Below are 27,664 nucleotides of genomic sequence, written 5' to 3'. Positions count from 1 at the left end.
AATGCAAATATTAACTACTGTCATATAACAATAGAAAAACTGTGATTAATATCCATACTAAATTTGTGTATAAAAGTTATTCATGAATATATTGCACATTTAATATCTTCAGTTTTCATGATTTTTATGACAAGAGTCTTTAAAAGTTTACCCATTCTTCAATCAAATTTGTATATACACGCTTTGATATTGGAAGAAACTAATAATAAAATATTAAATTCATCAAAATATATTGCAAATTATATATAGCCGCTGTTAAAATTTGGTAGAATATAATCTCTCTCGATGCTTACTTAATATTCATTAAGCGTATATAGATAAATATTTTTGTACGGCAAAAGAATTTGTGGACTTCGAAGGTAATATTAGTTTATGAAAATTGTAAACATAAAAAACAAACATTTAAATTAAAACAAGTCTAGTCAAGACTAGACTTGTTTTAATTTAATGGAATGAATTTGCATTTTGTCAAAAAAAAAAACATTTAAATATTATAAACAAACATCATTTATTTAGAAGTTCCTGAACATAATTTATATTATATTATGTAATTTATATTATATTATGTGATGTCTGACACTATCACAAATCACAAAGTGGTCGTATATTCAAACTGATCTGATCAATTGATGAACTTCCTCTTGTGAATCCGATCCCATAGATTTAAAACATCAGTGACACCTAAAGGCTTCATTATATAATCCGTTGCTCCAAACCCAAGACCCTTGAATATCATGGAAACATCGTCCTCTTCAAACATCACTAAGATCATCATAAACATCAAATAAAGATTTCTTTACTCGTTAGTTGGAAATGGTGCCTATATATAAATTCTGACGGATGTTCATTAGAATTTAAGGTCCGGATAGCTTACTGATGACAGGGATGTGCTTCAAATCATTACTCTGAGTAATGTATCTGAGTAAATGGGAACCCCCAGTGGAAACAAGAAGAGAAGCTTCAGCAAGGATTATGTCTATTTCAAACCCAGGAGTAGTACATGATGAGTTAAGTGCATTCATCACCTCGTTTGCACTAAAAACTGCCTTCACTGCATCCAAACTCCACCAATATCCACTCCTTTTATTATATTTATACGTGCATAAATTTATTTAGTAAAAACATTCTCATTTCTCTGCCCAAAGATTAAGTAAGAAGAAAGGAAATGCTCATGCAGAAAGGAAAAAACTTTATTATATGTGTATTCTAAAACTGGAGATGGCCAATTCCATAATTCCAATTCATCATGCGTACAAGATTTGCAGGCTGGCATACTAAACAAGCCAGCAAAGCTACTACCAGGGCCTATATAGTCTAATGCAACTTGAAAAAAATTGCAATACTTGTTTAAAGGTTAAACAAAAAGTAATCGATGAGCTCAAGCTGTTCTGAAAGCAACTGGTGCTGACCAAATAGATCACAGAAACTTAAAGCTGGTGACATAGAATTCATTATTGGTGTTGACATGAAAAAATATTTACATTAACATTATCTCAAGTAGGTAATATGAAATAACTATTTAATATCTTTGAAAAGGAGCACTGATTTTTATTTTACGAGTTAAATGCATGAAAAACGACTATTATTTGTTCCAGATGATATATATTACATGTACAGCGTACCTTGGTAGTTAGAGCTGCACTGGCGGAGAAGACTGGAACATTGTTGAGAACTCTCAACATCAGCATCATACAACAATATTCTAAGCTTGTTACTTTTCTGGCAATCAGTATTGATTCCACTGCCACCGCTGCTGCCGCCCTCACTCATTCCAGCTTTGTTCTTCCCCTTATCCATCAATCAATAACATATAAATTATATGATCCAATATAATTACATTGATCTCATGAGTCATGACATGGCTCAATACAAAAAATATCTTCTTTACCAAACCACATGACACCTCTGTTACCATCACCACAAATTTATACAATCATATATACTAGTATATTTTCCTAATAGTCTCAATACAAAGATTCCAATATCTTGACTAGATACATTAAAAACCTAATAGGCCGATAGAGTTCCACATGACTGAAACTGGATCATAAAAAATAATGCATACACGTAAAGACTATGATCTTTTAGTATCTTTACCACGTAGATGGAAAAGCACGCTTGGAAAGGCTTTTTCCTGACTAAACTATTTTGAGGAAAAAATGAATTGTCTGTAATAGGATACAAGTCATATAGCAAAAAAATTGACAAAGATAAAATATTTATGATGATCCTCTGTTCCCTTTCTATATATGTTAATGGGTATCGTGGACAGCGTAGGCCTCACATAAGCAAAAATCTTTTTCTCTCCATAAAATTAGACGAGCAAAAGAAGCATTAATTTCATATACAGCTTATAGTGTATAGAAAACAATATAGCTAACATCTCCATTCCATCTTATAATGTTATCATGTCTAAAAGTTAAAACAAATTATACTAGAACCATAAAATAATGATAATTAGTACTAGCTGTAAGCATATGTGCAAGTTCAGTACTCCCTGGCCCCATCAACTTCTTCACCACTAAACTGATACCAGCACACTGCTGATAGTCGAAGGGATCCCTGGAGATATACGCATAACGCATCCGTAATAGTCCATGCACACCACTGAAAGTCGATTGGATCCCAGGACAAAAACGGATCTATAATAGTCCAATTAGAGCCATTAAAGCATCATGTCTGGCAACATCATATTTATTTACTGGTCAAGACAATCAAGTCTCAAACAGAGATTCTTCTTGGTGTATATCTATGGTCCATCTTGCCGTATCCAAATCTCCTATTGAAGTTTTTACGTACACATAACAATTACATCATAAGTTCATAACCATTATCTTATAGTACCAGAAACATATTACAAGTCTGCATGTTTATCCTACAAAAATAATATTCAATAACTCCTAAACACCGCATCAACTTCGCAGGATATAGTACCAACAAAGAGAATGCAAAATAATATATGTTATTATTATTATTGTAAGAGGAAAGAACTGCAAACAAAAACAAGATTCTTCATCATAAAAAGTTGAAATGTCCACTTGCCGTACCTGAATGTCAAGCATATTCACGAATCCAGCCTTTCGGCATAAAGCTCTCGTTAAAACTGCTCCTAAATCCAAAGACGTCCAGTAGGCGAGATTAACACATGCATCCAGAATTTGTCACATATCTGAAGATACATCCATTACGAAAATAAACCTTAGCCTGACAGAATAATTAACAATTGTGGTCATTTCGACCGTGCTTTCAGACAACAACAGCAAACATGCAATTCTGCAACATGCACAATTTTTGGATTTTTTTAATAAAGTGTGGTAGATAAATTTGAGTTTCCACCAAACCACAAAGGTCAGTCTATAAATTTGACATGGATAAATCCGGTGACTCTGAACTAGATTCCATAACAGTGTCATCTAGTTGAACACACCCTCTTTTTACATTGTTCCTCAGAAGATCCAAGCTAAATGGATATAGGGGAAGCGCACTGTGAAAATTTGACTAAATTCAATTCACAAGCTGAATCTGAAGTGATTAGAAAATACATAATAACTTTTTACTAATTCAGCATATTTAGATTTAAGTTCTGGACGCATGGTGATTTTCAATTAGGCTATTTAAAGATGGTGTACAAGTTTCTCAGGCCCCGTACCCACTGGAGAAGCTTTCATCACTAGAAGTTTGTAAGCAGAACGGAAAACTCAGTGATTGGTTGTACATAGGTCTAACAGGCTAAACCAGATAAAAAAATACTATGGTACTAAATAGTTACCAACTATGAAAACTGCGATTCCTTAGAACTTTCATTGTGCTTAACCACAGCGACAATCACCTATCATTGGTTTAAGAAAAGTTAATCATCTTGAGCAAGAATGGAACTACAAGTATCAAATTAGATATATACCAACTACTTCCATACGTGTCTTTACTCCAGGCAGAAAACAAAAAATTATACTCCCTCCGTCCCCCTCAATTGTTTACATTGGAGGGGGACACCGAGACCAAGACAATGTATGAAGATGAGTAAAGTTAGATGAAAAGTGGGTAAAGTGGTGGAACCTATCAATATTTAATAATAGATTTGAGATAGTGGAGGAAAGTAGTAGGTGTAATAGTAGTTTTTATTGTTAAATATGAGATAGTAGGGGGAAGATAGTGGGTGTAATGATGGGAAAAACTTACTATTTATAGTAATGTAAAGAAATGAGAGGGACATCCCAAAATAGTAACTGTAAAGAAATGAGAGGGACAGAGGGAGTAGTTTTTACCAGTAAGACATTGAATTTAATATTTAGGAAAAAAAAACATTGAATTTAATACAGTAGACAAATATCAAAACCGATGAGAAACTATAATTGTTTGATCAGTAACTGTTGATTAGAGAGAGCCAGAAAATTCATAGTCTAGAAAGGTCTCTGTTCTCACAAAAAAGCTCACCTAGATGAAACTCAAGGTCACAGTGCTCCATAAATTTAAACCCTACTTATCAAATTCATGATAGAACAGACAGTAGAGACATAGGAGATACAGTACATAATAGTCAATACTCAATACAACAAGTAAAAATGCATACTCAAAGGAATAATCTGAGATTTCAGTCATCTACGGAGCTAAAAAGGTTCCACCAATAAACTTTTTGCTATCAGTATATGCAGTTGTTTTATTGTTAATTTTTATCATGTCTAGTTTTCCAGATATATAATTTTGCAACAAATACAGAATTAACTATGAATAATTTTATGACCCTATCTAGTTTATTTATCCATGATAAGATTAGAATGTCAAGAACAGGAAAAAATAATTTAAAATTTACTGGCCGCCTCCCTGAGATTCAACTATCCAAGATACTTTTATAAGAAGGTGCAAGAAACATAAGCTAATTAATTTGATGAATAAGACACGTCTAGGTGGCCTGAAAGCAATCTGAAGAAAATGCCACATACGCTTTGGCCTTACTGATATACATGTAAAATCTAAAGTACAGATAAAGTAGTCAAACATGAAGGCTATCAAATGATAGAGCTTACTTATCTGGAAAGAAACATGGATACCTATGTCATTGCTCTCAAAGCCCAACATAGTAGCAAGAGAGTCCATCTGCGCAAAACTCAGTTATGTCAAATGAAAACAGATATCTATATAACGAATGCATATATATCAGTATTGGGCATATCTAGAGAGTATTACATTTCTTCCAGCATAAAAAGCTGATTCCTGCTGAGCCCGTTCAGCTTGACTATAAGGTTAGATATTCAAAATCCTGAATAACATCTTCAAATATTTTTATGATGAAGAAAACAAGCATCCTACAAAGTGATGATTAGAAAGTAACAATCATTAAGCCGAAATATGTTAAATTGCAAATCGACAAAAATTTCCAGATAACAGCATAAAATGGTGCAATGGACTCTCATTAACTCCTTACAGTTAATAACAGTACTAACTGCTACTGTGTCAAACAGATTGCCTATTCTAAAGTATTAAGCATCAATTAGTATGCTGAAACACCTCTTGGGATTGTAAATTGATGTCACCACTAGTGATTGAAAGGAAAAAACCTTAACTGTTGAAACTAACCCAACTTAGGCTAACAGAAGACAAGTACAGCAATAAACATCACTGCATGTAAAGCGACAAAAAAAAAAAAGATTAATACAAGTGTAAAAGATGCATAGTCTAATTCCATATACAACCGCCTCAGAATTTTTGCTAAAGGTATTACTATTGCTGACAGAAGCTCCTTAACTAAATTCAAAAGGTAAACTATAATTACCTAGATGGGACCTAAGATAGAAGTTTCCGATATCCAAACCCACATTACCAAGCCAAATAAGGAAATGAGATGGAACCTTCAGTGTGACAGTAGCTATAATATTACCCAGAGCAACATTTGTTAAAGAAAGCTTAAAAGAATGACAAAAGAATAGAAAGCACCAGCATGAAAATTGCTAACACCAACATAAAACAATTGATATTCTATTGAGGCCCTCTTTGGCCAATTATTGAGCTCCTCAGGACAGACTCTAGCAAAGGATATAAAGGAAAGAGATCCAAATTTGTTGGCCAGCAAGCTAAAGCATCTCTTGTGAACACTCAAAATACCTTCAATGAATGATAATTGTCAGGGATGGTCTCTATAATCTAATCTTAAACCCATAGTCCTAGCCTCCAATGTAACCTCCAATAGCAGAAGCTATGCAATTATTGTAAAGCGTGAGATGTTCAGCACTTCAGGGCAGCTGAATTTTCTTCCCTGTTCTCTAAACTTTCAACTAGCAGTTGCAGTCACAGATTCACAATTGCGATATTCGCTTCTTGCAAATTCAAAAAGGATAAAATAAGAGATTTACACATAATTTATATATTACCAAACTCTGTACTTATTTGACCTGGGCCAAGCAGGCTTTCTTTATTCACAAATATTACAAGGGTTAAAGTTGGGTAGCATATAAGGTCTAAACAAACTTCCAATCTTATTACAAGTAGACCTAATTAAATATACTTTTGGTCCCTGTATCAACTCAAGCTAATATGTTTTCTTCTTCTTCTCCTCCTCCCATTCTTCAATTTCAGCTTTTATCTTTGCTTCAACGGATTTGCGGAATCCAGGATACGGTTCATAGTGAAATAACATTAGTACCTGGATTGACAAATATATCATTTTTATAAACTTAGACAACTGAAAGAAGCTTGTAGAAGTTTTCGGAAGAATCAAATACAATTTTACCTCAAGCAGTACGAAGAAAGGTGCCATCAGGAAGGCCTGGATTAGGTTGTCTAAGAGAGCTGGGGCCCGTTTCTGCATTGACAAAATATTAGAATCCTAGACGACTAAGGCCTAAGATTGATATATGAATATAAGATTATCTACCTCAAACACACCATGGCCTATAAACTGTGCACTCCAGCTAACTAACTGAGCTGCTAGGACAACCTGAAATATAATCAAGGGAATACAAAACTTCAGTTCACTGACGAAAGAAAAATTCTAAACACTTTCTTCCCATTAGGAAAAAGATCAATTATTGAAGATTTGGAATCTATCATGTTCTAAACTCAGCAATGTAACAAGGCACAATGAGAATTGCTATTACGGCAGGCAGCGAATCCGTGAATGGAGGGTCTTGGTCTCACTCTTAAAGTCTTAGTAATTTCCCATTTTGAGTTTCCACCAAACCACAAAGGCCGGTCTGTATGCGAATAGACAAAAAACAAAGAAAGGAGCAGGGATAGACCTTCCTTTCATTTCTTCTTCTCTTATTCCTAGTCCCAGATGTTATCTTACAAAAACCTTTCCACTCAGAAACACAAACTAATATGTTATACTTATCCATAGCAAGAGTTGGCATTTTCATACAATGAATCAGAAGAAAATGCAATTCTAATCAATTGTTCTAATTTGTTAATTGGTAAAAGCATGTTTAGTATTCCATATACAAGACTAAAATTTAATGTCTTCAACAACTTCAGCAAATCTTCACTTCATCCATTCATTGTGAGATTCTATAATTTGTAACAGGAGAGAAGAACGATGCAGAGGCCGGAGAAAGGAATAATAACATTAATTTGCATATATGGCATTATAAGGAATAAGGTTGATCATAATTTATCATATATTTAATCATATGAGACAAATAAATTATTAGCTAAATTCTAACTAGTTTCATAATGTTTTAACACTTAAAAATACTAAGATTGTTCTCATCTCAAGGTAGTGGTTCTTTTGTCATAGAGTCAATACTGGAGTCACAATAAAGCAAGTGCACATTATATCGTTTTCCTTTTCAATTCCTGGCCTACATCACAGCATGTTAACCATGGTAGAAGCAAAAACTAGACAAGAAAGCAATAATAAAAGGCAAACTGTTTCCAACTTAATAAAATCTTTAAAATACTCAAACAACCCACAGTTTGTCTACTAGTTAAACTTAAAGAAACAACCTTAAATGACTAGTTTGTCTAAACCTTATCTTTAAACTGAAAGACACATTTACAAACATGATCACGACCTGAAATACGAAATTAAGAACTAGAATTTAACATAAAACAAATACACTGTACAATTAAAAATGATGAATATAAAAAGTACCTTCCAAGCCAAAGAGAAGCCCAAGTGACTTGCAAGAGAACTAGCAAACACCCAACAACCAAAACAGAGAAGAGCGCCGAGAGAACCAGCTTTATAATCAAGACCTATGTAAAACAAAGCATAAATCAAGGTGAAAACAAACCCTAGATTAAGAATTAATTTATGACCCAAGAAGGAGATTTCGGAGAAGCTGAATAAAGCGGGGGTGAAGTAGAAGAGAACAAGGGAAGTGAAGAGGATGGGCCAAACGAAGATAGTGTGGATGAAGATGTTGACAGGGTTACTGTGGTATGATCCATAGAATGCGAAGTGTTTCTCGAGATCAAACAAACCCATCTTCACGAGAGAGAGAGAGAGAGAGAGAGAGAGAGAGAGAGAGAGAGAGATTTGGTGAGAGAAAAGTAAGCAAGACGAATTTTCCAGATGGTTGAAATCCCCGTCTTTTATCCTAGGTGTTGTCTAAAGCGACTGCTTTCTTAACAGTTGAGCAGTTAAAGTGTGAACATTGTTTGACAAGTAGATTAGGGGATTATATTTTTTAAAACAACATTAATCAAATATATATTAGGAAAATAAAAAAACAAATGTAACAGCAACAAAATAACTGAGATATAATTAAAATTAATTATTTTAGCTTTTATATTATCGTTTTTTATGTATTTTCATGGTAAAATCCAATGAAATTATAATTAACATGTAGTTGTAGCAGAAAATAAAATTTTGAATTATCTCTTCCAAATATAAATCAAAATTTGTATCTTTATATACTGCACGTCTGCACTCAGATTTGTAGGAAAAAGTACATAAATCCAGATTTGCAAGGAAAAAGTACATAAATCAAGATTTTAAGAAAAACGGAAAATGGCCCATGCAGGTCTCGAACCTGCGACCTTCGCGTTATTAGCACGACGCTCTAACCAGCTGAGCTAATAGGCCATGTCTTGTGAATTTCATCTTTATCTATATGTACAAATAGCATTTGCATATACTCTGACCACCATGAATTGATTGATTGAATGAACTTGACATATAAACTGGTTGTGCCCTTTTTTTTTTTTGTCAGGGTTGTGCCCAATTCTTAAAATATAACTTGACTGCGTAAACTGTTTGCATGCAAATCTTGGAACTTGGAAGAACGTAAGTGCTTGTATATTTTTTTTTTTGGTTTCCCACTCCAACAAACGAAATACAACGAAGTAACTTTAGACTAATAGAAATGGTCTTAAAACAAATGAGACCTTCAACAATGTAACAATATTGACGTTGATAAACCTTAATTATGATTTACGGGCCGTACTATGTGGACCAAGATTAGTAGTATTAGTATGAGTCAGGACTCAGGAGGTTGGATTACTTGCTAATAGAGATCTGCACAACTAACCGTTTGTTCACCGTTTGCGAATGTTAATGTTATCAATAATTTTCAATGGGATGGTGGAGCAGTTAAAATTGAATTCGTTTGTCATTCCCTATTTTATGATGAACTCCTGGCACTTTATATTTATCTTTACAAGGTCAAGATAGAATCCCATCTACCATTCAACATTTGTAGTGTTGGTTGAGTTCAAAACCAAATACAACCAAATATCAAAAAAAATTGAGCCGATTTTATATTTTACGATATAGAAAATAGAAAATATTTCACCAAACAATATTTGCAGAATTATTCGTAAAACAATATTTCACCAGAATTATTCGTAAAACAATATTTCACCACACAGTTCACAATGTTCACAGATTTTCATCTAACAGCTGTTGCCTCACTACATCAGTTTCATTTTAATATAAATTCATAAATTGCCAAATACCAATCAATCCTCCAGACTGTAAATTATGGGGTCGTTTCTTAAACCCAATCTTTCAATAGCATTTTATGTTCTACAAAGTTTTTCAAATAAATTTACATTTTACATTTATTTCCACTAGTGAAATTCAACAAAACAATTTCTTTCAGACTGCATATTATTTTCACAGTCAACTGCTGTCCAACTACATCCTTCTACAAAGCCAATCCATCTATTCGTCTCAATTTGGCTCTGATAGACTTGATAAATCTATTTCTTCACTTATAGAAACCTGGTACAGGAGAAGACAAACAAATATTGCAAAGAAACAGCAATCACACTGCATAAGAATAAGAATACAGTAATATAGATAATTTAAATTCAAGTAAAGGAGGCCTTTCTCCGACAAGCCTTCATACTCTATAAGGATATGATAATTACATTGACGCCTCTGGAGCCCGGAGTTGAAACTTCAGACTTCAACAAAGAGCACCATTCAAATCTCCGTTCTTAAGAAACAATCACAAGGCTGGCTTGAAAGGCCAGACCAACAAAATGCCATAATAATCAACCAAGTTCAAATTAATCAAACTCATTACTCATATATATTCCTGAAGCTTGCCTCAGAGGTAGTGACAATATAGCATATATCATCATAATTTTCTCTGATAATACGTGCAGATAAATGCATCATTGGCAAAGCAAACAAGAAGTATCAATGATTCAATTCTATCAGAAACAAGATTAACAAAACAAATACAAACTAAACATTAGCCAGAGCCTCAGCTTCGATGATTCATATTATTATTAAAAAGTAATCATTATAAATTTCATAATATATATTGCATCACCGGCTCTTAGAATTAACAAAGGGATTGAAATCAGAAAAAGAAACAGTCTGTGATTCCCAATTAACAAGCGACATTGACGAGAATTTTAATGCTAAACATTATAACTACACAAGGAAATACATTAAGAATATAATTACAGAGTGCATCAAAGAGATTCCCATTGACAAATCATCCTAAAAACCTAAAAGGTATTCTGATGTCCCTGTCTGTTTATCATCATTTGCACTAAATAAAACACGAAACGAATAGCATGATCAACAAGACATACACACACCTTGCTGCAAATAGGTTGTTTCCCTAAACACTTCGAGCTTTAAATGCAGTAAAATCAACAGCTCAATAACATCAACAACCAAAATTGAACAAAACTGAAATGTAAGTAACAAAGGAGCCTCAGATTTAATTGTTTTCATAGTTGAATTACTCAAAGTATATTTATAAACCATCACAGGCACAAATTAGACTCAAAATCACTTAAAACAATCAAATCAGATTTATAGCATCAGAGAGATTCCCATCGACCAAGTCATCTTTTACTCCAAGGAGCTCTGATGTCCCTGTCTTTTTTTCGTCATTTGCAATCTTATTAATTCCCAGCTCATTAAATCAAAAAAAATTAACAAAGATCAAATTTTAGTAAACCAGGATCTCAATAGATTGATAAATTGATCATATGCCTCAGACTAAGTTTTTTTCAGAGTAATATAAAATTAACTCAAAGTATATTTATAGCCATCACAGGCATACAATCATAAGACATATTATAAAACAAGCATTTGTAATCAAAGATGAGCGAAAAATAAACCAGAAAGAAGCGAGAGCATATCTGGTGAGGTGAGGCTGCTGAGCATGATTATAATTTAGGGCTTTTGAGGATTGATGAAAACAGACAAGGATTTATATAGAGTTATATTGGAGTATGCTAGAGAGTTCGATGTTAGGGCACAGTGTAACAATTGGGCCCATTTGGGAATATTAGTTGCTATGGGCCTCTCAGTTTGAGCTATTAATCTGATGTTTTGGGCCTGGTGTTGTCACACCAAGTGACTCGATAAATCATATTCCCTCCGTGCCCAATTATATTAGCTCTACACGTAATTTACGATGGATTGACAGTTTATTTTCGAATATTATTTTTAATGAAAATTTATATTTTAATTTTTATTTGCAAATTTTTTTAAAAAAATAAGCGATGTAAGTTATGCGATAATGAACTTTAAATTATACTCCCTCCATTCCAAAATAATAGTCACTTTGATTTTGTGTACGTAGTTTAAGGTATAAAAAAAAACATGCTTCTATACATTTTTTTTGAATTTTTATTTTTCTGAATAAAAGTTTAACATCCCTATTTTTATTCAAAAAAAGAAAATTTGAAAAATAATGTTTAGAAATATGTTTTTTATGCACCTCAAAATACGTGCAAAAAGTCAAAGCGACTATTATTTTGGAATGGAGGGAGTATGTCATAAGTCTAACAAGTTTATTTAATTTGGGATGGAGTGAATACTCTGTTCCCGTGTGATGTGTGTCCGAAGTGGTATGACATGTATTTTAAAATTAATATAAAATATATTTTCATAAATAATTTTAAATTTTAAAAATAAATAATTTGTGAAATTGTATTTTTATATATATTTTAAATATGTGTTAATCCATTTATAAAAATGGTAAAAAAAAAAAATAGAGGAACAGAAGAAATAATCAAAGTTCTTTTCCTTCTGCCAGATAGCTAAATAATCAGGACTAAAAATGTAGTATAATTAATTTTGTAAATTAGCTAGGCTCGAAATCAAGTTTTGCATTTTTATCAATTCATCACTGTCCACAACATGGACATGTTGTGTTTGGTTGAGGAGAATGGAATGGAATAGAATGGAATGAAATGAGTAAAAAATACTTCAAACTAATAGAGATATGAAGAAAGTTTTGAAAAAATTTGAAGGAGTGCAAAATTATTATGATGAGATTTGAGAAGAAATTGAGGTTGGGAGAGAATGGAGCATTCCATCTCAAATGGAAAGGGTGATATCTAGATGTAGGGAAGGGAATGAAGGAATGAATGAAATTTCTTAAAAATCATCCATAAGATAGTTCATTTTTCATTCCATTTCTTCCGAAATCATTCACCCCAACCAAACACAACATAAGAGTTGTGAAAATGGAGGTCAAGGATAACCGAGAAGAATTGAGGGCAGCGCTGAAAATTGGAGCCGTGTGCTGTGATATTTTACTCACTCCGTCTCAATTTATAGGTCTATTTTGGAATAAACACACATATTAAGAAAAAAGTTTGTTAGATAGAATCTTATCTCATGTATCATTAATTAGTGCATTGATAAGTGAGAATATTGTTGAGTTTCAAAAAAATCACAATAAATATAGGGATTTAGTGCATTGAGAAATGAGAATAATGTTGAGTTTCAAAAAAATCACAATTAATATGTAGATAAATTTGTATTGAAAGAAGAGAGGGACAAGTATTTTGAGACAAATTTTTTTTCCAAACTGGACCTATAAATTGAGACGGAGGGAGTAGTATCTTTGTATTACAAGCCTTTTTGTATTACAACTTTATAAATTACAAGTTCCAAAATTTTAATACTTTCTCTGTTCCTAAGTAATGTTGGATTATGTCCCTAATTTCTTGTTGTGTACCTGTGTTGAGTTAAATTGAGTATTATTTGTTTTAAGAATTTTTTAATTACTTTTAAAAATTAAAATTACATTTTAAAATAGATGAGATATACTGCACGTTCATATAACTTTATCAACTATTTATATTTTCCCGGTTCTAGTTCTAGAATAATACGTGTAAATTTCAGTCTAACTTCAGTGAATCCGACCAAAGTTGTTAAAATAGGACAACTAATTAGGAACATAAGACAACAAATTAAAGACGAGGAGGGATTTTCAAATAACAAAACATACTTTTTTATGAATGTTGATTAATAAGATTACTGATTTCATATCACTAGTTCCAGAGTAGTTCTGAAGTTGAGTGACAACCTGTTGCAAATCAAAAGTAAGGAAAATATCCCTAGTAATAGAACTGATATTGCCTCTTGCAATCTCAGTTTCTAGGCTTACCGCCTCCGCGGCCACGCCACCCTCCACGGCCTCCTCCACCATTACGTCCACCCAATGCCTTGTTGACACCAGATTTTTTTTGCATGTTTTCAGGCAAAGGAAGTATGTGGTCCACACATTTCCTGAGGCTGAAATCATCACAAGAATCATCATTTCTTACCAGGAAAAAGCAGCGACTCTTATATTCTGGATGATACCGGACTTGGAAGGCCTTAACCCCATCACCAATTTTTTTCTCTGGCTCCTGATGACCCTTCTGCAACAGGTCAAGCAACATCATGTGCTCATACTGCAATACAGAAACGGCAAACTATAAGTAGGCAGCTAAAAAGATCACACAAAACTTGCAATCATGAAAATTTGATTTCATTCACAAGCATTTGTATATAAGAGGTTAACCAATGCTATATGCTGCGATAGCAAAGTACAATGTCAAATTAAGATTGCAATATTCATAATCCTTCAACCATAGACATGGTCCATGGAGATGGTCACATAGTTGCTTGTTGTTTGCAATTACAAGATAAACTGTATCAGGATTGTCTACGAAGAGTGCACAATTTCCAGCAAAAACTACTTTAATGCACTTTACCACAATAGGCTCTGGTGTGCATACAGAAAGGCCAGGTTGAAGTAGGCAAGAATTCAGAAAGATCTTGTAGTATTAGTTAAGCATTAAGCAAAACACGAGCAAAGAAATTGCTGACCAATTTCAGACCATTTTTCTGCCGCAAGCCAAAACAAAAAACAAGAAATTCTCTACAAACATTCGGTCTTGTAGCACAGCATAGCTGCATCCATGAGGAGCTTATAAAAGGAAGAAAAGCTGAACCAAACATGCACATACTTGCATCAAAACAACAATTTTTACTTTGTAGGCTACTGAAGTGGAACATAGACACTACAAAACAGAGCTAACTTTAGATAAAAACATATACTCCCTCCTTCCCATTTAATAGTCTTGTTTGTTAAAATAAAATGTCCCATAAAAATATTTGTCCATTTCTTTGTTCAATGCAACTTTTATACTATTTCCAACGTTGACTATATTAACTCACACAACTTTAAAAAATTCTTAAACAAATAATTATGAAATTCTAATAAATTGGATGAAAACTTGGTTATATTCATGTGTAATTAATGCAATTTTAGTGATGACAACAATAATAAGACATCACATTTAATATTTCTTAATATATGTGAAATTTCACATATATTAAGAAATATTAAATGTGATGTCTTATTATTGGCATCATTACTAAAACTGCATTAGCTACCGATAAATATAACCAAGTTTTTATCCATTTTATTTGAATTACATTGTAGTTACTCTACTACTCCCTCTATCCCAGTATAAGTGACTGCTTTAACTTTTTACACGTAATTTGAGGGGTAAAAAACATATTTCTGTATATTATTTTTCGAATTTCTTTTTCTCAACAAAAATTTAAAATCTATATTGTTATTCAGAAACAAAAAACTTGAAAAATAATGTATTAAAATATGTTTTTTTTCCACCTCAAATTACATGGAAAAAGTCAAAATGACACTTATTTTGGGACTGGGGGAGTATTTGCATAATAATTTTGAAAGTTATGTGAGTTCATAATAGTCAACGTTGGAAACAGTATAATAGTTGCATTAAACAAAGAAGTACAAATATTATGGGACATTATATTTTGACAAACAAGACTATTAAAATGTGAAGGAGGGGGTAGCTGATAAAAACAAGTTTCCTTCGTAAGTTTAAAGACTGAATTTTTTATCCACTATTGCATTATCAATCATATACAGATTGTATGCCATATAATTAATGATATTTCTATCTAATGAAGCTCTGTAAATAATAAACTTGCCTCTACAATGACTCAAGAATCTTAACTTATTCTACGACAATAAATGACATAAACCTCAAGTTCAATTTCAAATGACATAATTTGAGGTATCATATCCAATTCTCAGCTTTATACTAGTATTTGAATATCCAGAATTCCAAATGAAATTTAAGTCCAACTTTTTTCTGTGTATCGAAACATGTCATTTGATTACATTCAGAATTTCAAATGAAATTTAAGTTCCCAAACCTGCCATAAAAGAAATCCTAATCAACAAATTCATAATTTTCAACCACAAAACATATCCATGATCTAATAACGTGGCAATTAAAGTGGCTTCTACAGGCATCGAATCAATCAATCAAATTCACATATTTACACAACATACAATTTACACACACATTTTGCATTTGAGTAAGAATGTACCTTGTTAACATTGACATTGGGAGACCAACTACGCAAAAAAGCGGAAAAGTAATCATAAATCGCAACAGATGTTGTAAAACTCTTGAACCCTAACACTGGACCCTTTGGACCCGACCCGTTTTGCAATCTTTCTTCTTCCACTGAGTTCTCTTTCTCATCCTCCAATTCATCGCCGTCGTCTCTCTTTCTTTTAACGCCGTTGCCCGCCGCATCGCCGCCGGTTTGATCGTAGACAGGAACCACCTCCATGTCTTGCACCGATGACTCATTCTTTGCTTCTTCTGCCATTGATTTGTTGTAGAGAAACAAAACTGAAGACTAAACCCTAGTTACAAACCCTTGATTTATGTCCTACCCCGTCCCGCACGGTTCTCCCAGCGTACATTTTAAAATTTTAAAATTTATTTTCAATTTTTTTTAAAAAAATTAAATTTTATTTTGAATAAAATAATTATGAAATTATGTATTTTATAAAATTTTAAATTCCCATTTGTGTCACATAAACAATATTTTTATCCGAATCTAACCTGTATTTGATATTTACGGCAATGTAGAACTTAGAATATGTTCTCTAATCTCATTTAAATTGGAATATTGTTTAGGGATTAATCAGATATTTTATAATATTATTATGATAATTAACATATTAATTTAATTTATTATATAACATATCATTAAAAAATTTATAATGATTGATCGGAACTTCCCTTAACAGATTTTCATTATATCATTATTAAAAAATATGCATTATCAAAGGAGGCTCATGTTGAATGCAACTCATAATGCATTACAATTACAACATGCTGAAGTTAACTTTCATGTTCTCCACTCTCCAGTAGTTCTTTTATCAGTGTAGACAATTATAGATATACTGATCCACTGCAAATTCAAATTCCGCATCAGCTAACAATTAAAATGATAAATCAAAATATTGAAAAGAAAAGACAAAGAAGGTCCTCATTGCAAAGTGAACAAATAAAGAAAAGTGGTGGTGGGGTGAGATGGCCAGTGTAGGAGGGAACACTGAGTTTGCAACAGGAAAATTATGCTAGGGACTTCACAATCCAAAGTTGGATAAAAAGAAAAGCATAAAGAAAAATACATCAAACCAAGAGAAGCCAAGACTGAGATTTTTTGATATGTTGTATGGAAGGAAGATTCTGGAACTATAAAGGTAGAGTATAACATAAAGCAAGTTCTTGGTTTGTTTTTTATCTGCTGAGTTTCTATTCCTTTTGTTACATAACCCCAACATCTTTACTTTACCTTGCTTTCTTTAGCTGTAGCGATCTTGCTTTGGTTTGTTTAGGTTGTTACTGAAATGAGTTTCATTTTTAATTGTAAAATGATGATAGAGGTAACTAGAGTGAAGGTTAACTGAAAAATTTTCCGTATAAGTGGTTAAGCTATCGTATGAGTATCCTTATAATTTCCAACATTCAGATTAGGTGCAAGCCGTGCAATTACACATTAGCAAATTTAGCATTAGCGTCTGATGTGAAAGCTGGTAGTCTAAAGATTTAGAAGTGATCGTTGTTAAGTGTAAAGGAGAAATGCAAATGATAATGATGTGGGGAACCATTATAAAGATTCTCAGCTTCCCAAGAATGGTTCTAACTAGCTAGCCTTTCTATTCAAACAAACAAATTCTGCCAGTGTCTTCCAAAACAGCCTTATATACCTTCTTGACAGGCTAATGATTGAGGTGAACCGTAGCTTAGTCTAGATGTTTGGGGGGCCTCCTGTGCTTTATGTCTTTAGTTTTGCAAATCCTATAAAAATTAAACGTTGTCTCATATGTACAGGGACAAGGCATAAGAAAGAGACTGCAGAAAGAGATGCCACTTACCTTCATCTTATTATCTTGAACAAGTGTAGAGCTCAGTCGTGTTCAATCTTGTAGTTGTCTGCTAGAAACATTAAACATGAATAGGTCTTCTTGCAGAATGATCATTTTTGTTGTATTTATAGGGTTTCTATTCACTCAACCAGAACAAGTCTCTGGCCTCAGAAGCAGAGATCTTGCTCTCAGGTTTATAAGACATCCGCGGGTTCTAGAGAATGTTGAAGTTCAAGAACTGCCTGAGCCATTGAGCGTAGCACCCACGCCTTCAGTTATGTTTGTTCCGATGCAGTCAAACAAAAGAAGAGTTAGAAGAAGATCAAATCCCATTCATAACAAGTGCTGATATGTGAATTTTTTTTGGTTTTTCTTCTCCTACCTGGCTACCTCCCCGCAGTGAATCATAAAAAGCCATGCGCAGAAGAAATGGCCTATGAATGGAGAAGAAACTTCGAGGGTGTGCTGCAACTTATGATTACCTTCGGAGCTCTTTGCAGTATGGATTTCTATAGTTTATTTGTTTCATATAAAACTTCTTTTTCACACTAAGCTGAATGCATTTTTGATAGGTGTAGCATGATCTGTAGCCTGTCTCACAGACAGTATATATACAATATAATTTCAATCTGTGGTTAACAAACAGTAGGCTTTCATCCCAAAATTGTAATGAATGTAATATATGAACTTTATCCTAAGAGAAGACTATACATTCAAAAATGTTGAAGGTTCTACAGACTTATATGAAGTTTCAATCGGCTATATTAGTACCGTAAAAAAGCCAAGAAAATATGCAAAATAAGGGTGTGTTTCCTTCCTCCTTCTTCTCAACCAATGTTTATGTTCCACAAGTCTGAAACACAAATGTCGAGGGAGTCCATGGTAACAGCTTGGTTCTGTTGTATTTGTTCTTTCTGTAAACAGATTAGAACTAGCACATCACCAGGCCTTGATAGAAACTGGCATATAAGATACGACTAGAACAATAGCTAAGAGTCCATTTGTTTGTTAAAAATAACTTGAATTTTGAAAGTACATCAGAAAGATACTATCAAGAAAATTATTATTATTATTCCTCTTTACCTGTCATTGAAAAAATACAAGAAATGATGAGAAAATGCTTATAACTTGAAAATTTTCCCTATCAGCCTTAGATATCTCCATACCTGTTCCCGGTTACTAAAGATGATCAATTTCTCGAAAGATTTATTATTGACGAGCTACAGCAATTGCACCTATTAATGCAACTAAAAGAATTATCCTGTTTCGGAAATCAGAAGTAAAGCTGGTGGATGTCCCTGACATGAATTACACATCTGAGCACCAGCCTTACCAGTGAAGAGAAACCTGTGTCAGAGGTCCCAACATTTTGCATGGTTACTTTAAAGATGAAGTGCAGACGTGGATTGCTCTTTTAAGTAAAATTAAAAAATTAATATGATCCAAGAACAAAGTTAATTAGCTAATGTATTAATATCACAACTCATCCTTTGATTTTACAGGACAAAAGTGTTTGTTGCTGATGGTTCGTTGGATATCAGAGACATTGGATTGTGGTCACCTGTAACCTGTAGGGGAGACCATGGCTGGTTCATCAGACTTGAACAAGAGCCTGAGGTAGAAATGTTATGGCTTGGGTTGTCTCTGCCCTCTGAGGTTACAACTTACAAGAGCATCCCCACCAGCCTAACCCCGGGAATCCACTGATTCGTAAATTCAAATTATTTTGATTTTTTTAATAAAGTAGTCACAAATGCTAATGCATTTTTCATACATATTATAAAAGATAGGAACGTAGTGATTTAAAAGTCACCAATTTCAATATCAACTCCAGCAACAATCCTTTTATTCGTTTGTCATTTTTATTATAATAATTTATATGAACTAGTAGTAAAGGGGAAACCCTGAAGACAAAAAATATAGAAAATATTATGTAGCGAGAATCAAAATTGTAGAAAGAGAACGATATAAATTTTTCATTCCAAATAAAATGAAATAGGGGTGACTAGTGGTTAACTAAATACAAGGGATGACTAATGGTCACGGGAATGACATTTTGAGAACAATTATCGGAATCGTATTTTATGTCACATTTCATTCATGTATTTGAGGAGCTCGCTTATGAAATTTTATGTCACATTCTATATATTCGAAGAGCTCACTTAAGAAATTTTATGCCACTATTTATTTGTATTTATTTGTCCATCGATCATATTAATGGTCATCTATTTATTAATTACTTCATCGATTGACCGATGGATTTCAATTATATTGATGAATTAATAACGAACTGTTACATTATGGTCAGCATTTCAATTATATTGATGGATTAATAAAAAATTGTTACATTTGAATGTTATGTCAAATCCGTCAATTTGTTCCGGTCATTTTAATCTATTATCGGCCAAACTATTAATATAATAACCAAAACAGTCACAACGAACCGTTGACAATTCTTCATTAAGTTGTTTTGCTCTAGTAGGACCATTCATTTAAATCGATTATCAATCAAACTATGAAAATAATAACCAAAATAATCTCGTCTAATTAACTAATAACGTTAATGACTATCCTCCGCCAAATAACAAGTACCAAATTAATCAATTTAATTCATTTCACATTTATTTTGGTTAGAGAATACAATTACAATACACAGTAGTTGTTCCGTCTAATTAATTAATAAAGTTAATGACCGTATCTTCTGGCCAACAATAAGAACCAAATTAATCGATTTTAATTCATTCACATTTTGATGAGAGAATACAATCACAATGTAACAATTGATTATGTAAAATGCAAGCTATCGGACTTTAGAAGATAATATGTAAGCTATCGGACTTTAGAAGATCAGATGTCTGAAGTGTGAGCTAACAAATCTGGCAATGTATCTTAATCTCATATAAAGTGCCTGTGTATCACAGACTGCAGCCTTGCAACATAGGCAGATCATCGAAATTCAATGATTTTTTCTTATATATCAAGATTTTAGAGAACTAGTCATTTTACAGAGAGGGAAGACGGATCACAACCATCTTGTAATTAAGTATACTACGTATCTACTAATTTCCTTAGATGCCTTTCAATGGCACCATTAGCATTGTACTCAGACTCACAGATCCATACAGCTAAAGGGACCAAGGCCCATGTTTGAACATATTAAGAGCTCTAGTTCATTGTTCACCACAAGCATCCAATCAGGATCCCTGTTATCTTGAGCAAAAGAGCAAGAAGATTGCTCAATTGCAAGTTTGCAACTGAGTTTGATGAGTTGACAAGAAATTGGTCGCGTAATCATCTAACAAGTCTAGAATTACTTGAAAGACTGAATGTGGCGAAACAATGTGCAGAGAATTAAGATGAGATCCAAAACAGATTAATAATGCAAATATAATCACCAAAACCAAATAGTAAACCACAAATAAAATATTAAAGTACAACTGGAAGTTTGCATAAGAATGTATAGGTACATAGTACATATACATTCGAGTTCTGGTAAAACTGATTATGCAGTTCACAATTACATCATACTGAATAGATAAGATCTGTAATAACTAGGAATAATAATGTACACTTTCTGATCAGCCTTGCACTCTGAATTATCTGCTCAAAAGTTATTCAAGCAAACCTCCAGAGGTTTTCAAAATCCCCAGACTAGCTCCTCAAAACATGTTTCGCATCAAGTTATGTTGTTCAGCTTGGTTCGCGGCAGCAGTCACATCATCAAAGAGCCAATTGTCAATCAAACTCATAGGAGGCATTGGCTGCAGTTGCTGCTGATGATGGACATTGAGCTTACCATAATTGCGATCTGGAAACATAAACAGCCCATTGTTAGCATTACCTTCTGCCCTCAAATTGGCTAGTCCATCCAGAGGTGCATTTGCAGGAAATGCATAATTCTTTGAGGAGTTGAACTTGTTGAAAAAAGAGTCTAGACCGCGATGACCACCAGTAATCCCACACTCCGGGGTCTGTCCATCGCTAGGTGGGCTGTAACCTGCAGCACTAGAACTTCCAGCCTGATAAAAATGGTTGTTATATTTGACAGAGTTGGAGTAATCATGAGTTGTAGTAATCTCTGATGAGATTGTTCCATGGCCTTGAGAGGATGATGAAGAAGCAGCAGGCTTTTTCATCCAGCCTTTGAGCAAATGAGCTATGTTGTCAGCACTTGCAGCATAGGGGGAAGCTGGTGATTGCTCTCGTGGTGCTCCGGTGGAAGTAGTGGCTTGGGCCGAGAGTGCAGGGGAAGCAGCAGTGACAGTGCTAGCAGAAGGAGACTTGTCAAGGGACAGAGCTTCAGAAAGAGCTTGTTTAGCCATGTGAACATTTGTTTGAAGCCTTTTCTCCCACTGGCCTTTTGATGATGAGGAGGAAGCCTCAGAATTGGCTCCCCTAGCAACATTCTGATCATCACCAGCCCCACGGGCTTGCTTCCTCAGCAGCTTCTTTTTGAGATAAGTGTTCCAGTAGTTCTTTATATCATTGTCAGTTCTCTGTGGGAGGTAAGATGCAATAGCAGACCACCTGTGCAAACCACAAAACACAACTCAGCATGATTAATAATTAAATTAGTTGTACACCCTCTTAAATAGGTCATTAAGTGGATTGACCATATAATTAAAATAATTATTTTTAAAATTATCTTTTTTAATATAAATATATTATTAATATTATAATTCGGAAAAAAAAATATAAAAATAATGATATTAATTATACGGTCAAAAAATTTAGGCATCTGTTGCCAAAAAGTCAAAAGCATATATATATATAAGTCGGTTGACTTTTTTTTACACGCAAATTTAGGTGCTTTGACCGTATAGCAAATATTAATATTCTTATCATTTTTTTGAATAAAAATATAACATAAATATTTTTATTTAAAAAAGAAAATTTTAAAAATACCGATTTCAGACATGTAGTCAAACGTTGTAAACATACGTGTAAAAAGTCAAACGTTCAAGACGAGTAATTCAAAGAGGAAAAGAACAACACAAATAGTCACAATTCACATGGTTTCCTTATCCAACATGAATATATATGATCTTTGATTCTTTATACCTATTGCCAAGAAGCCTCTGAAGGTGGACGATCATCCTATCCTCCTGATCTGTGAAGTTACCGCGCTTGATTCCTGGTCGGAGATAATTAGTCCACCTGAGCCTACAGCTCTTACTGCACCGCGCTAACCCTTCACAATCAAAACATTAATTACAACTATGATTAATAGTGTGGTAGACTCAGTTATTAATAAATACACCATTTATTTTTTTTGAAAATAATAAATACACTATTAAATGACCTCATAATTACAATTTCATTATAACAAAGTAATCGGTCAAACATCAATTAAAATGAGACGTCGGAAATATGTGACAACTCGCACCGGTATTGGCAGGAACAGCTCTCCAGTTACCAGGGCCATTTTCTTGCACGTAAGAGACTAGGACTATGTCCTCTTCCGGAGTCCAAGGTCCTTTCTTCACTTCATTTTTCTCGTTGTTGGGTAGCCTTCCCATTTTCAATTCTGCCTGCACCTGTAAACACAATGAGCTTTCAAGAAAAGAAAAAATTATTAGCTTCTTCTTGTAAAGAAGAGATGAGAGAGCGATGGTCTTAGGAGAGGACTGGGGGCTGGTATTTATAGGCTCACATATGTTATATTTTATGTTGGTGAGAGATTGGGGTTGACTAATGAGAGAGTAATGGTAAAAGATTATTAGAAAATCTTGAAACAAGTCAAATAGTACAGCTAGAAGCATTTAACTCTCTATTCCTGCAAAAGTCAACATTTACTCTCCCCGCTTCACGCACCAAACGCGTGTGATCTTTATTTAACTCCTTCAAATAGCGGTTTTTACTTTCCAAACGTAGGGTATTGATTTAAAATATGGTAGTTTTGAATATATATTAAATTTTATAAAATTATTTAAATTAAAAAATGTTTTCCACAAAAATAAGTGCAAAAATTAAAATGTGTATTTTTGAAAGGGAACATTTGAAAATACTTTAATATTTTAGATATATTATCTTTATAATAAAAATATTAAATTAATATTATACATAATATTTCAAAATGACGTATCAAAGTCCAAGCGTGAGATTAAGAAAACGTATCCTCTTTATTATTCAACATGTATTTTGTAAGAAGTAATTATTATAATTGAATGATAATTAGTATTATAGATTTATCCCTAGATATCCTCAAGATATCTTTGTAAGTTCGTAAATATCATATCCAGATGATTTATAAGTAGTTAGGATTGATTTTTCTTTCATTTAATATTTAATATTTCCTCTAAACCTGAGTATGAATATGTGATTTTCCAAAAATATAGTTTTGTTTAAAAGTATTTGTTCATTATTGATGCAATAAATTTAACTAGATTCTATAAGATATTAGATGATTTGTTTAAATGATTTGAGTATTGGAGATATTATCATAAATACTAATTAATTGCACCAAACTAATAAATGAAATATATTGGATCTTGTACAACAACCTATAAATATTCTTATTAATCACCCTAACATTTTGACTAATAAATGAAATTTTGATTGTTTTTTCCAACCACTTTGAAACTTAAATACTACTATTCATTAATAGAGAGAGGAGATGTACATTTATTACTCTCCCACTCCGTTCGTCTCTTTTTAGTTGTTAATTTACAAAAAACACGCATAATTAAAATATTTAAATATTATAAGTTCTTTTCATGTGTGCCCTTATTTATTGTATTAGATACTAAGTCATACTCCCTCCGTTTCGGTATACATGTTTCTTTTAACTTTTGGCTAGTCAAATTGACTCGACTGGAATTTTATATATTATATATAATTAAAAAAATTATAAAAAATATAATCTGAGAGTAAATCTATTCTATTTTAATATGTAACTTTCTATTTACTAAACTAATAAATAAATATTCTTTAATAGTTAGTCAAGAATTAGTCAATTTGACTTGTTAGGTCCCGATAGATGGTTTAATTAAGCTAGAAGGGGGGGTTGAATAGCTTAATCACCAATTAAAAAAATTTATGTCGTTTTAAAAAGTTTTCACCCCTTCTTTTGAACTTGTATCGAGAGTATTGGCAGTTACGTGCGGAAGTGTAAGAAAAGAAAAGGAAAATATCACACGAGCGATTTTATCCTGGTTCGCGGTGGCTAACTCAACCCTTGGAGTCCACTCACCCCTAGTCCAGTCCCCGAGCTCCTCCCCGGACTCGAGATTTTCTCTACTATAAAGAACTCCTTTACAGTAGGCGGAGAAGCCTTTACAAATATATCTCTTGGAGCGTAACTCTTTGTTACCTCCTCACTATAAATGTAAATAACAAGACTTGTCTCGGAACGTAACTATCCTCGTTACTTCCTCAAAGTCGTTGCACCTCCAGTGGTCTTTGTACTTCTAAACCTTTCGCCGGTCTTGGATCTTAGGTATTAGGTCTTGGGTCTTTCCTCTTCTTCACGGTGCGATGACTATCAACTCCCCGTCAATACGTCAAAGACTTGGGTCTTAGAACGAAGATCACCTCACTTCACTTCACCTCACTGCAAAAGTTAGAACACAATATCCACAAGCAAATATATCCTTGTTTTATAAGAGTTTTGGTTCCGCAAGTTTTAGTCCAATTTTAACCACGTTGAAATTAGTCGATTATAACGTTTAAGTATGGTGGTTAAGTCGTTGGTTCAATTTTAACAAATTATATCGCGCGGAGAAATATAAGTTGTTGATTTTAATAAGATCGAGTGATGAGTGAGTTTTGAAAAGACGGAGTCGAAGTCGAGCAAGATATATCACACACACTCTCACGAACGCAATCGAACCAAGTAGCTTGTTCGGATAACACCCCGCGATAGCGAAAAGGCCCAAACGGGGTTTACCACCGAAACAAGTAAAATCACTCACGTCACACACGTTCGGAAAATAAACACGTAATACCACGTATCTTATCTTAATGATATCCCCACCGAGCACAGGGCTGAAAAATGGGTTTCTCACTAAAACAAGAAGGGTATGGGAGTGATGGGAATGGGAGCACAAATTATGAGTTAGTGAGCAAGTAAGGTTAGTGCACAATATTCCCGATAATAACGAGTGGCCAACTCGAGTATTTTGAAATCAAGAGAGCTTAAGATGAAGAGAAATTTGTTTAAAAAGCCCTTTGAAAATGGTCGATTAAGACTCGGATAATTGAAGCTAAAAGAAACCACTTACACGATTATTCCACGAAAGTTCGCCGGAGAAATTCGTCGGAGGTTCGATACGACTTTAAGCACACGAACGAATTTGAGCAGCCCTTCGGGAGGTTGAAAAGAGTGGTTTATGAAAATGCTAAGATGAGCGAGGCTTGGTTGGGTGGAACGAAGCTTCGGGGTTTAAAACCTTGTATATATCGGAATATATGAAGAATCGAAGGTTTTAAAGATGAAGTAGAAGAAGTAGGCACTTGAATAAACTTTGGGAGAGTGTTTGTTCTTCAAAATCTCAGCATATGTTTGGCTATTAGCTTGGGAAATATGAATGGGTGGAGGGGTGTATTTATAGGAGAGAATGGGTGGGGTAAATGTAAGAAAAGTAGAAGTAAAAATGCAAATGGTAATTTTGCAAACCTTGGCCACCACTCAACTTTGTCCCCTTGTCCCCCACACCTAAAAAGGTGTTCTTGACCAGCATCTTGGACTAAAAATTCAGGGCATTTAATGCACTAGAAGACAGACACGCTTTACGAGATACCGATAAAAACCGTTACATTAAAAACGCGATATTTCGAACGTGCGAAATAAATTACGGAAAAAATATGATAAATCTTATAATATTAGAAAATGGCATTCTGGAAATTTTGGTAATTTTTGGTCAACCCTAGCTTGGTCAAACGTTCAGCCAGTGATCGGGTCGGCAGACAGAAAACGCTCCGAAACGAAAGTTCTCGGAAAATTACGAAAATTTAACCATGCACTAAGAATAATATTTAATTGGCTAATCTCAAGTTTCAAGTTATTTTGGCAAGTGGAAGTATTTTATTTGGATTTAAAACGATAAATCAGGTTTTCGGGTTTCAAATAAAATACGATAATTCTTTCGAAATTATCAGAGAGGGTTTATGGCCAAACTTAAAACTTGAATAAATACTTAAAATATATTCCCATAAAGATAAAATACTTTTGAGGGACGGGAATAATCTTAAGGTATTTAAACCGATTTTCTAAGATAAAAGCCGTTTTATGAAAAACCGAAACACTTCGTCTTTTGGAAAACAGAGAAGGATACTTGACGAAGGTTTTGATACCAAAATACTTAGAAAAATATTGTTCATGATAAATCATGATTTTGATACATTGAAAGAGCTTTCTAAGTATTGCGAATATTTTTCTCCGAAAAATACTGAATTTGAGAGACCGGGAGAAAATATTCCAGAAGAGGTATAAAACTGATATTAATATTTTTAGAGACAAATATTAATATGGAGACAATAAATCCTTCCTTGAAGAAAATAAATCTTGAGGAATGAAGGATTTAATAATTTTTGAAAGATTTAAATTAATTTATTCCGAGAGATAATAAATGTTTAAATATGGAATAAATTACTTTAAATATAAATTTTGTAAATGATGTAACATGAGTACTCTAAAGAATACCAAATCTTGATAGTCCTTTTTCGAGCTTCATGTATTTTACTGTTGCAGTAGCAAGAAAGAGATAATCGTAGACTCACGATATGTCTCAGCACCACTATTGCGTAATCAG

At 33.4% G+C, this 27,664-nt stretch overlaps 3 protein-coding genes, 1 long non-coding RNA gene and 6 other non-coding genes across 11 annotated transcripts; all 10 read right to left on the bottom strand.

The window, feature by feature from the left end:
- Window positions 1–527: 527 nt before the first annotated feature.
- Window positions 528–5,165, bottom strand: LOC108226850 (uncharacterized). Of its 2 annotated transcripts, XR_010284374.1 has the most exons (5): window positions 3,770–5,113; window positions 3,048–3,169; window positions 1,623–1,788; window positions 875–1,080; window positions 528–762 (listed from the first exon to the last, which is right to left on the bottom strand). It is a non-coding gene; the product is annotated as an uncharacterized LOC108226850 (long non-coding RNA). The 2 variants fall into 2 exon arrangements; XR_001807742.2 differs by having other exon boundaries at window positions 875–1,788; window positions 3,770–5,165.
- Window positions 5,166–6,328: 1,163 nt separating this feature from the next.
- On the bottom strand, window positions 6,329–8,539 carry LOC108225143 (2-hydroxy-palmitic acid dioxygenase mpo1-like). The gene is made up of 4 exons (XM_017399960.2): window positions 8,087–8,539; window positions 6,869–6,931; window positions 6,725–6,796; window positions 6,329–6,637 (listed from the first exon to the last, which is right to left on the bottom strand). Exons 1-4 carry the CDS (start codon window positions 8,420–8,422, stop codon window positions 6,524–6,526), a joined length of 585 nt encoding a protein of 194 aa, XP_017255449.1. The 5' UTR covers window positions 8,423–8,539; the 3' UTR covers window positions 6,329–6,523.
- Window positions 8,540–8,948: 409 nt separating this feature from the next.
- On the bottom strand, window positions 8,949–9,022 carry TRNAI-AAU (transfer RNA isoleucine (anticodon AAU)). Its single transcript has one exon. It is a non-coding gene; the product is annotated as a tRNA-Ile (tRNA).
- Window positions 9,023–10,489: 1,467 nt separating this feature from the next.
- LOC135147518 (small nucleolar RNA snoR122) lies at window positions 10,490–10,569 on the bottom strand. Its single transcript, XR_010285091.1, has one exon. It is a non-coding gene; the product is annotated as a small nucleolar RNA snoR122 (small nucleolar RNA).
- Window positions 10,570–10,860: 291 nt separating this feature from the next.
- Window positions 10,861–10,948, bottom strand: LOC135147456 (small nucleolar RNA R44/J54/Z268 family). The gene has a single exon (XR_010285030.1). It is a non-coding gene; the product is annotated as a small nucleolar RNA R44/J54/Z268 family (small nucleolar RNA).
- Window positions 10,949–11,106: 158 nt separating this feature from the next.
- On the bottom strand, window positions 11,107–11,179 carry LOC135147451 (small nucleolar RNA Z267). Its single transcript, XR_010285025.1, has one exon. It is a non-coding gene; the product is annotated as a small nucleolar RNA Z267 (small nucleolar RNA).
- Window positions 11,180–11,217: 38 nt separating this feature from the next.
- Window positions 11,218–11,303, bottom strand: LOC135147455 (small nucleolar RNA R44/J54/Z268 family). Its single transcript, XR_010285029.1, has one exon. It is a non-coding gene; the product is annotated as a small nucleolar RNA R44/J54/Z268 family (small nucleolar RNA).
- Window positions 11,304–11,391: 88 nt separating this feature from the next.
- LOC135147453 (small nucleolar RNA Z267) lies at window positions 11,392–11,469 on the bottom strand. The gene has a single exon (XR_010285027.1). It is a non-coding gene; the product is annotated as a small nucleolar RNA Z267 (small nucleolar RNA).
- Window positions 11,470–13,614: 2,145 nt separating this feature from the next.
- LOC108226520 (protein EMBRYO DEFECTIVE 514-like) lies at window positions 13,615–16,442 on the bottom strand. Its single transcript, XM_017401487.2, has 2 exons — window positions 16,073–16,442; window positions 13,615–14,100 (listed from the first exon to the last, which is right to left on the bottom strand). Exons 1-2 carry the CDS (start codon window positions 16,358–16,360, stop codon window positions 13,795–13,797), a joined length of 594 nt encoding a protein of 197 aa, XP_017256976.1. The 5' UTR covers window positions 16,361–16,442; the 3' UTR covers window positions 13,615–13,794.
- Window positions 16,443–21,496: 5,054 nt separating this feature from the next.
- LOC108226941 (myb-related protein 306) lies at window positions 21,497–23,431 on the bottom strand. Its single transcript, XM_017401934.1, has 3 exons — window positions 23,299–23,431; window positions 22,974–23,103; window positions 21,497–22,439 (listed from the first exon to the last, which is right to left on the bottom strand). The coding sequence occupies exons 1-3, from the start codon at window positions 23,429–23,431 to the stop codon at window positions 21,572–21,574; spliced, it is 1,131 nt and encodes a 376-aa protein (XP_017257423.1). The 3' UTR covers window positions 21,497–21,571.
- Window positions 23,432–27,664: the final 4,233 nt, after the last annotated feature.

Source organism: Daucus carota, chromosome 6 (genome assembly GCF_001625215.2).
Source record: "Daucus carota subsp. sativus chromosome 6, DH1 v3.0, whole genome shotgun sequence".
NCBI lineage: Eukaryota > Viridiplantae > Streptophyta > Magnoliopsida > Apiales > Apiaceae > Daucus > Daucus carota.
The sequence above is the reverse complement of the archived record's forward strand: the minus strand, read 5'-3'. Positions and strand labels throughout refer to the sequence as shown.

Coding starts and splice junctions, on each gene's coding strand:
- LOC108225143 (XM_017399960.2), bottom strand. CDS start 8,422: ATGGGTTTGTTTGATCTCGAGAAACACTTCGCATTCTATGGATCATAC. Junction 6,932..8,086: donor GCTTCTCTTTGGCTTGGAAG/GTACTTTTTATA, acceptor ATTATATTTCAG/GTTGTCCTAGCAGCTCAGTT. Junction 6,638..6,724: donor CTTTCTTCGTACTGCTTGAG/GTAAAATTGTAT, acceptor TTGTCAATCCAG/GTACTAATGTTATTTCACTA.
- LOC108226520 (XM_017401487.2), bottom strand. CDS start 16,360: ATGGCAGAAGAAGCAAAGAATGAGTCATCGGTGCAAGACATGGAGGTG. Junction 14,101..16,072: donor CCAATGTCAATGTTAACAAG/GTACATTCTTAC, acceptor TCTGTATTGCAG/TATGAGCACATGATGTTGCT.
- LOC108226941 (XM_017401934.1), bottom strand. CDS start 23,431: ATGGGAAGGCTACCCAACAACGAGAAAAATGAAGTGAAGAAAGGACCT. Junction 23,104..23,298: donor AGCTGTTCCTGCCAATACCG/GTGCGAGTTGTC, acceptor TTGATTGTGAAG/GGTTAGCGCGGTGCAGTAAG. Junction 22,440..22,973: donor CAGAGGCTTCTTGGCAATAG/GTATAAAGAATC, acceptor TGGTTTGCACAG/GTGGTCTGCTATTGCATCTT.